This window comes from Pestalotiopsis fici (assembly GCF_000516985.1).
Source record: "Pestalotiopsis fici W106-1 unplaced genomic scaffold PFICI_Scf_7, whole genome shotgun sequence".
NCBI lineage: Eukaryota > Fungi > Ascomycota > Sordariomycetes > Amphisphaeriales > Sporocadaceae > Pestalotiopsis > Pestalotiopsis fici.
Window position 1 is genome coordinate 2,020,866 of NW_006917097.1, and position 15,319 is coordinate 2,036,184.

At 50.7% G+C, this 15,319-nt stretch overlaps 3 protein-coding genes across 3 annotated transcripts; 1 reads left to right on the forward strand and 2 right to left on the reverse strand.

Annotated features, from left to right (window-relative positions):
• Positions 1-3,667: 3,667 nt before the first annotated feature.
• Positions 3,668-6,643, forward strand: PFICI_10258 (uncharacterized protein; the record flags this gene model as incomplete). Its single annotated transcript, XM_007838839.1, has 4 exons — positions 3,668-3,841; positions 4,058-4,790; positions 4,843-5,180; positions 5,243-6,643. 4 exons carry the CDS (start codon positions 3,668-3,670, stop codon positions 6,641-6,643), a joined length of 2,646 nt encoding a protein of 881 aa, XP_007837030.1.
• Positions 6,644-7,220: 577 nt separating this feature from the next.
• PFICI_10259 (uncharacterized protein) lies at positions 7,221-7,985 on the reverse strand (the record flags this gene model as incomplete). Its single annotated transcript, XM_007838840.1, has 3 exons — positions 7,221-7,695; positions 7,784-7,824; positions 7,890-7,985. The coding sequence occupies 3 exons, from the start codon at positions 7,983-7,985 to the stop codon at positions 7,221-7,223; spliced, it is 612 nt and encodes a 203-aa protein (XP_007837031.1).
• A 4,195-nt stretch (positions 7,986-12,180) lies between these two features.
• On the reverse strand, positions 12,181-14,954 carry PFICI_10260 (uncharacterized protein; the record flags this gene model as incomplete). The annotated part of the gene is made up of 2 exons (XM_007838841.1): positions 12,181-12,366; positions 12,435-14,954. 2 exons carry the CDS (start codon positions 14,952-14,954, stop codon positions 12,181-12,183), a joined length of 2,706 nt encoding a protein of 901 aa, XP_007837032.1.
• Between the last annotated feature and the right edge of the window lie 365 nt (positions 14,955-15,319).

The window sequence follows — 15,319 nt, forward strand, 5'->3', positions numbered from 1 at the left end:
CGTGATATGTTTATCATGACCATCATGTTCGCATAACGTGTTATTGCGCATGACAGCCAACCCCACGTATGCAGTGTTTGAAAGTGCAAGCATTATTGTCAAAGTGCCGGGAATGATGTGATATCATGAGATAACGCTTCCATCTCCGTTCCCTATTACCCCCTTTTTTTTGGCGACAGGAACAAACTTGGATTCAAATTGGACTTATTTTGCCTTCCTCCCAATGGGAAAGAAGGGAAGGAAAAACAAGGGAGAAGGATGTTGCGGTTGGATAACGTGATTGTAATATCCGGCGGCGCATACAACATCTACCTGCAAGGGATGCCGCTCTTTCTTGGGTCTTGTCCATACTCGCAGACGGTTGCAACTCAATTGATATCATAATGGAGCACCATGAGCAAGCAGTGCCCAAACTTTTCTATAGAGTATAGACAAGAAGTCATTCTAGGAACGAGCAACTGGGGGGATTCTGGCCCACGCGTCGATCTCAGGTGATGTTTTCTCCATTCCTCGGATCCAGCTCCCAAAGCGAAATCTTGTAATTCCGGCAGCAAGGAGTCAGCAAGTAAAATCATGTTTTCGGCTCCGAGTTGGGAAATGATACATTAATGTACTTTCTCCTCGCGCCCTTGGTGGCAGATCATGATCTCGGAGACTTTGTTCTTTCTTTCCTTTCGGCGCGGATTTTGTGGCAAAAGACCGAGTCGGGGCAAAGGACTTGTTGACGGACTTCGGAATTAAAATGGATTACAAACCACGAAAGAGACCGCGGCACAGCAGACTGCAGCGGACGGTCGGAGATCGCAATTAAGAAAGAGAGCCATTCATGAGCCTATTGGTGTCATCTCCCTAAACATTTTCTGATAATTGTACAACCCACCAACAAAGAAGGATGTAAAATATGGGTTGATATAGACAAATCCATCGACTGAGGTTGAATTAATCTGACAGGCGGCTCTCGCTTGCCTGCTTACTCGTCCGCGCAAGCTCCCGTCCCGACACCGTGGCACCGTGGGACTCGCTCGTGGGTTGTAAGAAGTCTATCTACAATAGGAAATGGATGTAAGCACCACCGCTGCCCGAAACAGACCCAGTAAACTGGTCAAGGCCGAAAAAAAAAGGGAATTCCCCGTAGGGCTGACGATGTGGAAATCTAGTCTATATCTGTGCTTCTGGCTCTTGGTGTTGTGAGCAGTATCGGAGACTGAATGTGTCCCATTAGCAAGCGCGCGCGCGCGTATCGTGAGGCTCTGCAGCAAGACTGTGACAAAAGCTTTGCTACACTATAGGGCATTGTTTTGCGCCGCCCAGGCGACTTTTCCAATTGGCGCACAGGTCCAACTCGGGACTTGGATGCCAGCCTTGTTTGCGCCTTGATTGTTACAAGGCTCGCCACGGTCGCTGTTAAACACTTCTTCTTCTTTTCCCCCCGGGGGTGTTGCAGCTGCTCGGGACAAATCACGACGGATTCGGTGTCACATTACACATAGCCTGAATTCTGTTTCCCGGCAGGTGCTGCACTTTTGCCTTGTAGGATGTACCTACAGTACTTGTTCAAATGTGCAAAGAAGAATACCTACATAGGTAACGAGGAGCTCATACTGTTGCACCCCAGTCACTTCTTCCCATACGCAATGGCAAAGGATCATTGTAATCAAAAGCGCTCGGTGGTGTCGGCCTGTATCAGCTACATACTTTATTGCGCCTCGGGCGGACCAATCCTTCCTGTGATGGATACACTAGAACAGAGGTCGTAAGGCTCACGAATAGTAGATCTTGGATCAAGGATGTATGCCGACCGCCGACGGGTTCACCGCCATGGGTTGCTGTCTTGACCCGAGACGGCGTGGCTTGGAAAAGGGCCCATTCTCTCATACGTGAGACCGTGTCTCTCTCGTCTTCCCGTGCGAAGGGGGGGGGGGGGGGGGGGAAGCGCAATTACCATAAACGGATAATGCGCTCGGCCTCGAAGCTCAGCAAATCAGCCCGTGAGGCTGTCAAGCTGCACATTCTCTTTTTAAGTTTTGTGCGTGCATGAGGTTCTCGAAGAAAAGGCTGCGTGACACAAAAGGTTGAGATAGATCATAAAAGTCAGAGAAAGAAGAAATGTGACGTGTGACAAAGATTAGCCAGCTCCAACAATTCGGGTGTTGAAGTTCTTACGATAGGGAGATTCTAGAAATCGGGAGGCGCAAATCACCTGATGTTCATTAGCACCTACCTGTAGGTAAGTACGTTTTAGTGTATATGGCCGGCCGTCTGCAGTGTGGGTGCCTGCCCCAACGGCAACTCCAGCTGTCTGCCTAGTGCGCGCCAGTGATAGGAAGTCCTTAGGCAGGTCTCTAGCTCCGCATCAAAACAAATCTGGGGGAGCTCGTCCCCATGTGTGGAGAGGAAGGCCCCAAATCAATCTTGAGGCTCAAACTGGGCTTGTGTAGCTTTGCACCTCACTCCAACACAATGGCAAGCAACCTTTCAGCTGGCCCCCTTATGGCCCACGAGAACGAACACACAACTTGCAATACATTTGCTTCAAAACATACTTTCTCTCCAAGACTCTTGGTTTGGGGAGGTGTGACAACAGAAGTCTCGGCTTGTTGCTCCTCGTGATGGCTGGATTGTGTTGCTCGCTCGCCAGGCCTCAGGAATCGTAATGGCGTGCTTGGCGCACCCCTCGCTAATCCATCAAGGCCCAGGAATCTATTCCATATCTTAGAAATGGGGTTTGCCTCCACACAGTAGGCTGGCGGCGGCCTCTCTCTCATAAGTGTCAAGGGCGGATCCTGGATTGGCACCCATATCTCTCTTCCTTTCTTGTTATCATGGCGGTGGGCATGGATCATGACAGGTTTCTTTCGTCCCCTGACCCGAGATCCAAGCCGCCGGAACCGCCAACAACAGAACTAGAACTGGACTTGACCTGGCTCAGCAGGACGAAACAAACCTCAATTTGCATCATTTCCTTTCCGGGACAGAAACACTGAGACTAAGAGTTGTTCAAGTGATATCTACTCGAGACTATATTCAGACGTTCCTGGCGTTCGAGACCGCCGTCGACATCCTTTCTGCACACCCCGCAATCACGGTAGTCGCCTGGCTCGTCGCTGGCGCCATCTCCCAAATCCCTCTCCACACTACCAACAAGGTCCAGCGGCGTCTTTGGTGGTTTGCACGCGACAAATAGAGATCAGAGCTGCTGATCCCCAGCTTGGCCGATAGCTGGCTGTCGCCCAATCGAAGTGCAACGTTCTTGCCTGTGACCCACTGCGCTGTCCAGGCTCGTTCGATTGTCATCCATTCTGCAGTCGGGTCTTGGACCCCTACACTGTGACTTTCCGCAGATGTGTAGCGACTGAAGGCGTCAACGCCAAGGCGCCGGCTGGGTCATGCTTTGACTGGGCTTCAGCTAATTGCTCTCGTTGCTTCCGACACCAGAGTTTGCACTGCCATAACTGAGGTACGGACAGGTGCTCTTTCCACTTTTCCATAAGATAAGAAACATCACCAGCTGTGGCATCTTCTCATTCAATCGCTACCCTTGCGATATTCAGCTTATGCAGCTGAGCACGAACGCATTGTATTATCTGCGTCCGAAACAAAGCTTGACCTTGGTCAGAGCCGTCCACCGCGTCTGCATCGCGGTTCACTACCTACCCACACCGCATCAATGGCCACGGCTACGGTCACGGTGAGCTCTATTCTCACCACGACCATAACAGCTGTTTCCTCCTCAGCATCAGCCACGAGTACCAACGCAGCCACGCCACAGGGCGGTATACTTGAACATGTGCTGCCCAATACCTACAGCGCCTCCAATCCCATCACGTTGTTTATCATACAGGTAAGTGTACCACAAACGATCCCGCGCTGGTCTGGAACGGAGCGCCGCCGCCAGAGCTGCAGATCCCAAAGCCTCCCGCGCACCGCCCGCCGCGTCTTGACGGACTGGTTCTGGCCCACACAAGACGGCAGAGCAAAAGCGACACCACGCACACGAGATCCATTTACTGTATCCCATGGCACAAATATGGCTGGCTGACTATCTTGACTTTGACAGGCGGGCATCATAATCATTTTCTGCCGGCTCTTGCATTTTCCATTGTCGTATCTGGGCCAACCTAGAGTCATTGCAGAGGTGATAGGCGGCGTCCTGCTCGGCCCGTCCGTGCTTGCGCGGATCCCTGGCTTCAAGGATGCCATCTTCCCAACAGCTTCTATGCCGGTGCTGAACAATGTGGCTAATCTTGGTCTTATCTTATTCCTCTTCCTGATCGCACTGGAACTAGACATCCGCATGTTCACTGCCAACTGGCGGGTGGCTCTTAGTGTCGGTTTGGCCGGCATGGTTTTGCCCTTTGGTCTGGGAGTCGCTCTAGCCTATGGCATCTATCACCAATTCCCTGGCGCCAATGCCCTCAATTTTGGCGTATTTGCCCTCTTTGTCGGTACCGCATTAGCCATTACGGCTTTCCCTGTGCTCTGCCGTATCCTGTCCGAGCTTCGGTTGCTTTCGTCCTCAGTAGGCGTGACCGTACTCGCAGCAGGTGTGGGCAATGATGTAGTTGGCTGGATCCTCTTGGCACTCTGTGTTGCTCTCGTGAACAACAGCTCTGGCCTGACAGCTCTCTATGTGCTACTGGTCGCTGTTGGATATGTGCTGTTTCTTGTCTTTGCCGTCAGGCCCGCCTTTCACTGGGTCCTGAGACGGACGGGCAGCATTCAGAATGGGCCAACCCAGGGTGTTGTGGCGCTGACACTTTTGCTCGTCCTCACATCGGCCTGGTTTACTAGTAAGAAACAATCGTCTTGAGATTACCAGAGGGGATTACTGACTAGTTACAGGCATCATTGGTGTACATGCCATCTTTGGTGGTTTCTTGGTTGGCCTCATTTGTCCGCATGATGGTGGATTCGCCATCAAGCTTACGGAGAAAATTGAGGATCTAATCACGGTCTTGTTCCTCCCATTGTACTTTGCTCTCTCTGGACTCAACACCAATCTGGGCCTCCTGAACGATGGCATAACATGGGGCTATGTCATTGCTATTATTGCTGTGGCCTTTGCTGGTAAAATCGGTGGAGGCACACTCGCCGCCAGGGGAATGGGGCTTGTGTGGAGAGAAAGTTTCACCATTGGGGTTCTCATGAGTTGCAAGGGTCTGGTCGAACTGATTGTCTTGGTATGTATCGCCAATTCACCCTCCCTCTCATCTTGGCCCATTGGTCTGACCCAAAACTACAGAACATTGGTTTGGAAGCCAAAATCTTGACACAGAAGACATTTACCATGTTTGTGGTCATGGCGCTCGTCACAACATTTGCCACGACCCCCATCGTCAAGGGTCTCTACCCTCCATGGTATCAAAAGAAGATTGAGGCATGGAAGCGGGGAGAGATTGACTGGGACGGAAAGCCGATAGGTTCCGAGACTCCTACTGATGAGGCCGCTTGTAAGCTGGAGAGCACAAAGATCAATCGTCTCCTGGTCTACCTGCGCCTCGACAGTCTTCCGAGCTTGTTCACTTTTGTTTCTCTGCTTGGAGAGGACAGAGAGGATGCTGCAGCGACTCCCGATGCGATGCAGGGCGTTCAGAGAAAGCGTCCTCTGGAGGTACACGCACTTCGCATCATTGAGCTCACTGAACGTACCTCCTCGGTCATGAAAGTCACAGATACGGACGAGTTCTCGCGCAGAGATCCCGTGGTCAACGCATTCAAGACATTTTCCCAACTGCACGACGTTGCTGTTTCCTCGAGTGTCGTTGTGGCACCAGAAGATGCCTATGCCCAGACTCTTGTCAGCAGTGCCTCTGACCAATCGTCGGATTTCGTTCTGATCCCATGGAGTGAAGTCGGAAGCAATACTGAAGATCAAGCCATTCCCTTCCACGTGTCGTCAGAAGATCGATTTTCTGGCAGATCCCACCTCGACTTTATCCAGAATACTCTTTCCAAAGCAGTCTGCAACACGGGCATCTTCATCGGCAATGGTTTCAGCGGCATTGCACCTGTTGAAAAGACGCGGCCGACTCTACCGCGAACCAAGAGTGGTGTCTCCCTGCGCAGCCTGCGACGGGAGGCTGCCCACCAACCAGTGGCGGACAAATCGCATCATGTATTCTTCCCGTTTATTGGTGGAGAGGATGACCGTGCTGCCTTGAAATTTGTCCTTCAACTTGCAAAAAGCCCTCTTGTCAGCGTCACCATCGCACACCTCAACTGGACAACGGATTCGGAAGAAATCACAACAGCCGAGACTTCGGCAGAAACCAAGGAGGCCATTAGAACTGAAGTCACTGCCCAAGACGCGTCTCTCATATCCACGGTCCAGTCTTCGCTGCCGGAACATATTGCAAGCCGCGTCAGGTTCACCGAGACTTTCGTGTCCGCCAGCTCAGCGCTGACCAAGGCAATTGATCTCGCCAAGGAGAAGACGGGTCAGAATCCGCGCAACGCCGGTGACATCATCATTGCTGGGCGGCGTCACGCCTCATTGACTGCCACCATAGGCGAGGGCGAAATGAGCAAGACGATCGGTGTCCTGGGCGAGAAGTTTGTGCTCAGCGGCTTGAGGGCCAGCGTGCTGGTTATACAGGCTGGCGTGGAAAGTAAGGAAGGACTCTCATATCGAACGATTGAGTGACGTGAAGATTAGCGTCACGATATTTGTGTTTCTGGTTTAGTTAAACCTCATGACGTCACGGTAATGCATTGATCATTATGACCAGTCAATTTTGGCAGTGTATTGTGTGAGTAGCTTAACCTACTCGTTCCCGTTTAGACACCATATCTTCTCAATATCAATGAGTCGAATTAATGTGTATTACTGTTTCCGTAAATCTTCCATCACATGGTGTGGGTCTCACTGAATGAATTGTACAGTATGTAGATCCATGGTTTATTACGTGATCTCTAAGATCTTTGCAATTTGGCTTGGTATCGTTTAAATCGTTCCCTGCGGACCGATTGTTCTCTTCCAGCGATGAATTGCCCAAGCTACCAATAGAAAGTATTAAAATTCTATTTATCTAGTTGTATCTATAACAAGAAACAAGATGTTGTTTGTGTGTGCTCGCTTACTCGGTCCTACTACTTGTTTTCATGTGAGATGCCCAGTTCTGCTGGCTCAAGAAATGATGAACACTAAATACCATGTCTCTTCGCTTTGTTTTTGGCCAATGCACTCTTTTATCAAAAACTTCTCGATTTCGTTCTCCTTCTCAGACACTGCAAATATCATTAAGGTGGCGCTCCGAGGTGCTCTCGCTGGCGACATCGTCATCATCGTGGGCCTTGCTGTGGACAACCTGAGTGACAATGGTGCGCTGAATACCCTGGAGCTCATGTCCATCGCCGTCGGCATCACCAACACCCCCTGCGCCGCCGCGGATGCGCTCAATCTCGGCATCGCTAACGTACTCTTGGCTGCCGAGCTCGACGTGGGTGCGGTGGTGATGGCCGGCGCCGCGGCTGATGGTGTCCATAAAGGTGCGCTGCGTCTTGCCCGCCGAGCTGGGGCCGCCACCACCGCCGCCGGTGCCGCTCTTTTTGCCGTAGCGGTATTGGCGGTCCGTCGAGTGGGTTCGGTCGCCGCTGTCATTGTTTGAGGCCCGCACCACCTTGCCGATTAGCTCGGCCATGTTCATTTCAATATGTAGCTTGGCCATGTAGGCAAAGGACTGGAAGTTGAGATAGCTGTATCGAGACTGTTTAGCAAACCCCTAATAATTGTACAAGGGTAGGGAGACGATTGTCGAAATGGAATTGGGAAGATGCTACTTACACCAAGGCGTTGGGAAGCGACATGAGTCCGATAAAGACGATCTAATTAATATGCTAGTTAGTATCGATCAAACCCCCCAGCGAAACAAAGGCAAATGTTTCCTCACATCAAGCGATATATTAATAACCACCATGACAATGTTGATGCGGAGGAGGCGGTTGTACTTGGTGAGGCCGTTTGCGATCAGGCGGTTTTGGACCATGCGGATAAAGTATATGTTCAAGCCCAAGTCGACTACGAGAAAGATGCATTTCTCTATGCGGTCCCAAACCGCGTTGACTTGAAAGCATGGTCAGCCTCCCATCCAAGAAAATACGGCGAAATTCCACCAATTCGATTGGAGGGAAAGAGAAAGAATACAAGAAAGACAACAAAGGACTCACTGTTTATATAAGTCTGGTTGATTTGCAGTCTCGCCGGAATCCAAATGCAGAATACGCTGACATTGATAGCCGTCATAAGAGCCGCGACTGACCATTTTAGTCTTGATTCCTCCCTCGTCAGTCATCATATTTTTCTATTTCTTTTGCTGAGAGGCGTTGGAAGAGCCTTACCGAGTCGCGTGTGACCGAACCATCATAAGTAAAGCGATACGGTTGATAATGATTTGGACGAGCAGCTGAGTCTGGGCGACCCAAACAATTACTATAGAGATCAAACTATCGTGTCAGCAAACACTTCTCAAAGACCAAAGTGCTCGACTTGGTGTCAAAATGGGATTAAATTCCACTTACAAATTCCGAGCCAAAGCCAAAAACTGGAAATTATCAAATTGAATTAGCTGTGTCCGCGACACCATCTGGGATATCTAGAATTGGCATATTTACTCACCTGGGCGTGATTTGACCCCACATGTAGAACCAGTTGATAAATCCGAGTGCAATGTTCGCCGACCAATGGAGCCAGATCACTGGATTATAGCATGTCAATATGGCTTCTTTGGCTTGATAGCCGAGCTTAGAGGAACAAGAAATTCGCAGCCACAGAAGAATGGTGCGACTTACTCGTGATATAAGTATTCACTCTTCCATAACGCCTCCAAACCTGCGACGACTGCCTCAAGGCCTTGCTGGCTGAGAACAAGGCAACCCCTAAGGAGAGACCCAGGAAGATTGAGGCAAGGTTCATGTTATCGCTGGTAACCTTTATGGGGCGGAAAAGAAAAGTCAGCAAAAGGAGACATGGTTTAGCAAGTGACCAAGGCTGTGCTGCTTACAGGCTGCTCCTGGAACCACTCAGGGACGAGGAACCCTCGCCTAGACTGATCAAAACTCGACATTTTGCAAGAGAGAGACAAAGATAGACTAAAGAGAGAGAGAGAGAGAGAGAGGAGGGAGGGAGAAGAAAATGAAAACAAAGAATTACAAAAGTTCCATGTAGAAGTGAGTGTGGACAATATCGATGCCTTTTTGGCGACAGAGCTGCCAAGTTCTTCAGACGAGCCTCGTGGATTTCACATATGTTTCCAAAGTGAGACTGAAGTAAGCATATATATCCAGGTGTCTGGTAAAGAAAGAATCAAACATCCACACCTAGATGAACCCCTTCTCTCCAACCTACGAGGGCGACACACCCAAGCAAGGACACTAGCTCATCTAGTGAGTCCTGCCCTAGAAGCCATTCTTGATTCGAGTCCCTGGTCTTGTGGCGCGTAGATCTGATACCCCGGAGCGTCTATACCACCCCCGTAGGGCCCTAGGGCAAGAACAAGGCTCCGTTGTGATTCGAGGAACGCCCTCCGACTTACTGAAATAATCTCCTTGGACAGCCATAGTGTACCAGAACCAGTGATCAACGGCGTCAAAAGCTAGGAACCCGTAGGAAGGGGTCCATCCTCTATAGCTTAGATAATTGGTACGTAGCCTGGCAAGGTGCAAAGATTGCCACCTCGAAAGGACAAACTAGGTAGAAACTTGGCAGCTCATTAAAGGCTTGGATATCTTGGTAATTCTCTCATCCGAAGCGTAATCAACATCGCAAATTGCAGGCACTCAAATATTGGCCTCTCCTAGCCCAAAATATACGGAGACGGCTAACATGTGCTTTGTAGTCATGAGGAGACCCTTACCTTACTCCCAAGTCCCCCGCCCAGCATCAAAAACGCAGTTCAGCCCTTTTTTTCTTTTTCTTTTTTGGCTTGCGCGCCAAATTGAGGCCGGTAGCTGGTGCTAATGCAACTTAGATTCCCGACTGGTGCAGAAACTTGTTCCTCTGTACGTAATGGTCATATGCAGCGACGTTGGCACTTTGATCAACGAACCTACTCGAGCGAAGGAATTCGAGGGCGCTTCTGTCTGAATCGCACCACAGAGTCATTCACATGAGTTGCGCAGGAATTCCGATATACGAGATGATCTTGATCACACAGGGGATGCTCCAGATAGTCAATCGATGCGTGAGGCTGACACTCACGCATTCGTTTGGAGATTAGATTGAAAAATCACAACAAAAGATCAGGGGTCCGGGCAGAGGGATGAAAAAATAGAGTTTCCCTTCCCGCTGGCCATGCTGAAGCCAAAATACCTACTACCTACCTATTCATCCGTGGAAGGCAGGCCAGAAGATAATGATACTATCCAGATTCTGATTAAAGCTACCTACATCTTTCCAATGGTCTCTGGTGGTCCGTGTCAGGACCCGGCCGAGTATTCGAGGAAAACAAGGAGACCAGAAATCCGAGTCAACGTTTTCCCCCTTCCCCCCCATATCTACTTACCCCAGGCTGCCCCAGAAGAATAGGGGGGGAAGAATGCCGCTAATATACCTACCTATGTATTGTCGCTTCTCACCGGGGCAGTGGATATGGCGTCCCGGGCAGGCTGGAGTGGCGACGTTTGTTGGTCTTTCCGGTCCGTTGGGAAAGCCGGTCGCCCGGGAAAATGGAAGCTATTGTAATGGGTTAGATCATGGTTGATCTCTGGGAAACGTTTGTTATGCAAGTCTTCGGCGTGTGGCGTCAACCTTTTGACCTGGAATCTCCGCCCTATCAGGCTGGCTAGCTGGCTTTTGATCCCTGAGCAGAGAGGGCTAGAGATTAATCAAGCAAATCGCACATGGGGATTATTGTTGTTCCTTGCATAGACCGCTCTGCTAATGGCCGCGTACCCGAGGAGATTCCTCGTACCAAGACTCGGGGAATTCTTGGGTCATTCTAGGAGAGGTCTATGCCAGATCTGTCTGTCATCTCGTTCAAGATCGACACTTTGACATGTCAAGTTTAGCCACGGTCTCTTCACCAAGGCAGAACTCGAGTCAACATGTTTCTGGTACCAGTGGCAATGTGGTGGAGAAACCCCATGTCAAAGTGATGGTATTTTCGTCTGAATCCATGGGTCATCACACAATTCCATGGGATGGGACTAAAAAAGAGAAAATAATATGTTTCCCGATCATCTTCGAGTGGTGGCGGGTCAATCTTGGCAACTAGGATCAGGATCATGAAGTTCCCAAAATGGTCACTGCGCGCGTAAAGAACCGGTGCCTTCTAGTGTTCAAGATCCATCCCCAGTGAATCATAGTGCCACATTCCGTGTTCTATTTGCTGCGAGATTAAGGGAATTCATGGACGCGTCAGCAATTACCCTCGAGCTTCGATTAGATATGGAATCTATACCATGGCTCCGATATATGAAACTCAAGCCGAGCTTGCCCACTTGCCGCTGAGGGTGGGTGCGAAACAAAGCAAGTTATCTCCAGTGCTTAGAATGAACTTGGGTGCTCATGTGGCCTGAGGACTATCACACGGATATGGTATTCGTAAGGTAGCTTTGCTTGTGCTCATTGCTCGACTCCAGGGGTGACTGCAGGTCTTCTCGCATTCTTCATTATTGGTTACTCTGGCTCAGTTATGAAGACTAGGCGATAGACCAGCCAGGAACTCAGGGGTTTGATCCAAGCCATGCCTGGTTCTGCATCACTGGCGCCGGATGTCTTGCAAGTATATAGTCCAGCTTGCATTGTTCCCGAAAATCTTCGTGGAGAGAGATTGGTGCCAGACCCGGTCCATTTACGTACGCCAACTGAGCTGAATTTCCACTTTGACGGGATTGGTTGGAGAATACTAAGTAGGTAATACAAAGACGCTGTGCTTAGTATTGGACATCAATCCCGGAGGTAAGACCTTCCGGACCTTGGCCTGACCGAGTTCGCTATTCTCCCAGGTTAACCATATAGACCAGACCAGTAGATGCCCACCATGGAAAGCAATGGCCACAGAATGTTGGCACAGGTAGCAGGTGTTATCAGCATAGGATGGTTCACGTGGAGACGACTTCCGATAATGCTGCATTCATCGCCGTACGCATTGAGACTCTCCTCTATGGTTTTTAAAAGTCTATATACATTTTCTCTAATCATGAGTAGGTATCCAAGGTCATGTATAGGCCACGCATATTCCATTAGTGCAGCGGCTTTGCCATGGGCGCAATAATGCCCTGCTTGATAATGACCTTTGGCTTGACGGCATCCTGGTGCGTCTTCTTCGTGACCCACTCCGGGCCTACAGGGAGCCTCAGGGAACGTTCATACTGCGCAGAGTTCTCAAAAGTATGCGGCAGCTGCGAAGCCATGTACTTGTTGTTTTTCTGTAAATCATGAGTTAGCACATGGAATCTCCTAGTAATCGTGAATAGAATGGTGCAGAGATCCATACCTTGATGATTTTCTCGTTCATGATGACGTTCTTGAGCTTCGCGTCCTTGCGCTTGTCCTTCTTGATACCCTCCTGCTTGGTCAAGAAGCGTCCTTGATGCCTCTTCTTCTCCCGAGCCGAGACTCCATCGCCCACCCAGCTGCCCCAGCCGGGAAGAGTGTTGTCAATGACCTTTTCGTCATCTTCCTCTTCCTGGGCGTGCTTCTCTGCCTCAAACTCGGCTACGACATCAAGGCCGCCAAACGCCTTGTCGAGGAGATCCTGGTCGCGGAATTGTACGAGGTGGTGGTCCTCATCATCAGAAGAATCATCAGCCAGTGCGGTTGCGTGCTTCTTGGCCGACTTGGATCGCAGTGCCGGCTCAGCGGCCTTGACTACTGCAGCACTGGAGTCAAGGTCCAGTACATTGGCGCTGCTATCGTGGGCCTTGTCTTTCCGAGCTTTGCGAGCTGGCTTTGAAGGTACAGCTGATGACCACGCACCCGCTGTCTCATCCTCGACTTCTTGCCACGATGTTGAAACTGGCAATGCTTTGGCATTGTTGACCGTGCTTTCGGCGGCGTCCACCATAGGTATATCGGTTGTGTCTCGTTTGGACTTCTCCTTTCTTGGCTTGGAAGCAACCGGTTCTTTGACACCTGATTCCTTGGCACCTGGTGCACCAAACTGCCTCCGGCCAATATCATCGGCTTCAGGCTCTGGTTCTGACACATCATCGTCTGAGAGGAGCTCTCGTCGAATTTGCTTAATCAAATCATCATTCTCCTTCTTCCTCGCGTTCTCGGCCTTCTTCATGAAAGGCATGTTCATGAGTTTCGACTTGGGACCTGATGGCTCGTCGTCTTCGTCTATGCGCTGAAGTTCCTTGAGAAGTCGTTTCCTATCATCGGCATCCTCCGAGTCGCCAGAGTAGTCAGAGTCATCGTCGCTTCCATCACCGCGTCCCTCGACACGCCTGCGTAGCTCTTCATCGCGTCGCGCCATATCGTTCATGCCCTCGCGCACGGAGTCGTCCCAGACAGCAAGACCACCCTTGCGAGCCATTTTGGCCCATTTCGAGTCTTTATGCCTGGAGCCCATGCGCTCGGCTGCACGCTGGCGGTCCCTCTGTTCTCTCTCGTCCTCGGAGTCCACTAGACCTGCAGCAGCCAGAGCCTCGTGCTCCTTGATTTCGTTCTTCTCGCGCTCTTTTCGGTGAACACGATGGTAGGCCTTTGACTTGATCTTCTTGATACGTTTTGCCCGGGCCTCCTCCCTCGACTTGAGCTCTCTTTCCTTTCTCTTGAGAGCCCAGTATTGTTTTCTGGTAATAGGCTCGCCATTTTCGTCAACATATTCCTTGGGTTCTTCCTCGCTCTTGGGCGCAAATCCTGATGCTTCCACCAGACCCATGATAGTCTGTTCAAGCTCATTTCCTGGCGTCTTGCTATCCAGAGGGGCGATTTCGGTGTTGTCATGCCTGACAAGACCAGTCTCGGTCTGCGCCAAGGGGAAAACTAGGTGGTCGGCTCTTCTGTTTTGCTTCACCGTCTCGTTCCACCGGTCAAGTGTCTTGTTCGCTTGTTCGTAGGCAGCGGCTCTGTCCAGACGAGCTTGTTGGCGTCTTGCCAATGGAACCTCGAGCTTTTGAGGCTTTGATGATTTCTCCTCTTTCGACATGAGCTTCAAGGATTTCTTCAAAGAAGGATCCAGGCCACCTAGTAATCCAAGGTCTTGAAGATCAATCTTGGACTTCTGCGGACCTGTGTTTTCGTCGTCTTCATCCTCAGCAACACCCGAAAATTTGTTGACCCAGTCTTTGACGCCACTTTCAGAAACATCATCCTCGCTCTCATCAGACTCTTCGCTCTCTTCGGAGCCCGAGTCATCCTCGTCAGAGTCTTCGTCTTCTTCGGCGTCTCCCTGGTCATCATCATCTGACATGGACATATCCAAGGCGTCAGCTAGGTCGATTGCGTCGGAGCCCAGAGACTCTAAATCGTCGTCTTCGTCTTCCTCGTCGTCATCGTCGTCTTGTTTCTTGCTCTTCTTTCCCTTCTTCTGGCTGCCACCAAAGGAGTAGCCTTGGAATTTTTCGTCATCGCTCTCGCCAAAGGCCTCGTCAGAGTCAATGTCGGAATCATCGTCATCATCTCCGACACCAATGCGCCACTCGTTGCCGCTCGAGTCGCTGCCGTACTCGACGTCATCACCATTCTGATCCTGGCCGGCGCGGCCGCGCTTTCTGGGAGGGCCATCGTCTTCGTCGGACTCGCCATCCTCGTCCTCGTCGTCTTCATCGTCGTCAGCGTGGCCGCGCCGGCGCTTGCCCGTGCTCAGATCGGCGTCGAGCTCTCGGTTTCGCGGCGTGAGCTTGTGTCGGTCGCCGCCCAGCTCCTTGTTGGCGATGGAGAAGGCATCCTGGGCGCGGGACTTGGCCTTGGACTTTTGCTTCTGCTGTCGTCGTTTAGGACCAGCGCCGGAGCCGCCGCCGCCGCCGCCGCCCATTAATGAACGGCCATGAGATTGACGACCGGGCATTCTGGTTGGTAATCTAGTACAATGAAAAAGTAAATTTTCGGCCCAGTAGTACAAGTGACAAATATCCGGTCAAGAGACACCAACAAGTGTTAGAGATTGGCAATCACAGAATTAGCCCAGTAGTAGGCATGGCCAGCTTCAGTGTAATTCTCAATAAAACCGTCTGGATCATAGGCACAGCGAAATGGGTCGCATCGATATTTTTTTGCTGGGCCACGGTCCGGCGGGGCAATTGGAAATTTAAGTGGAGCCATTTCCGTTATCTTATCGGCCAACTGCTTAGAACCAGAACCTCAATTGCGCCAAAGACCCCTGTCAAGAATTCTCGAGCTCTGAAGAGGCGCCAGTTTGCTTCGATTCGAGGT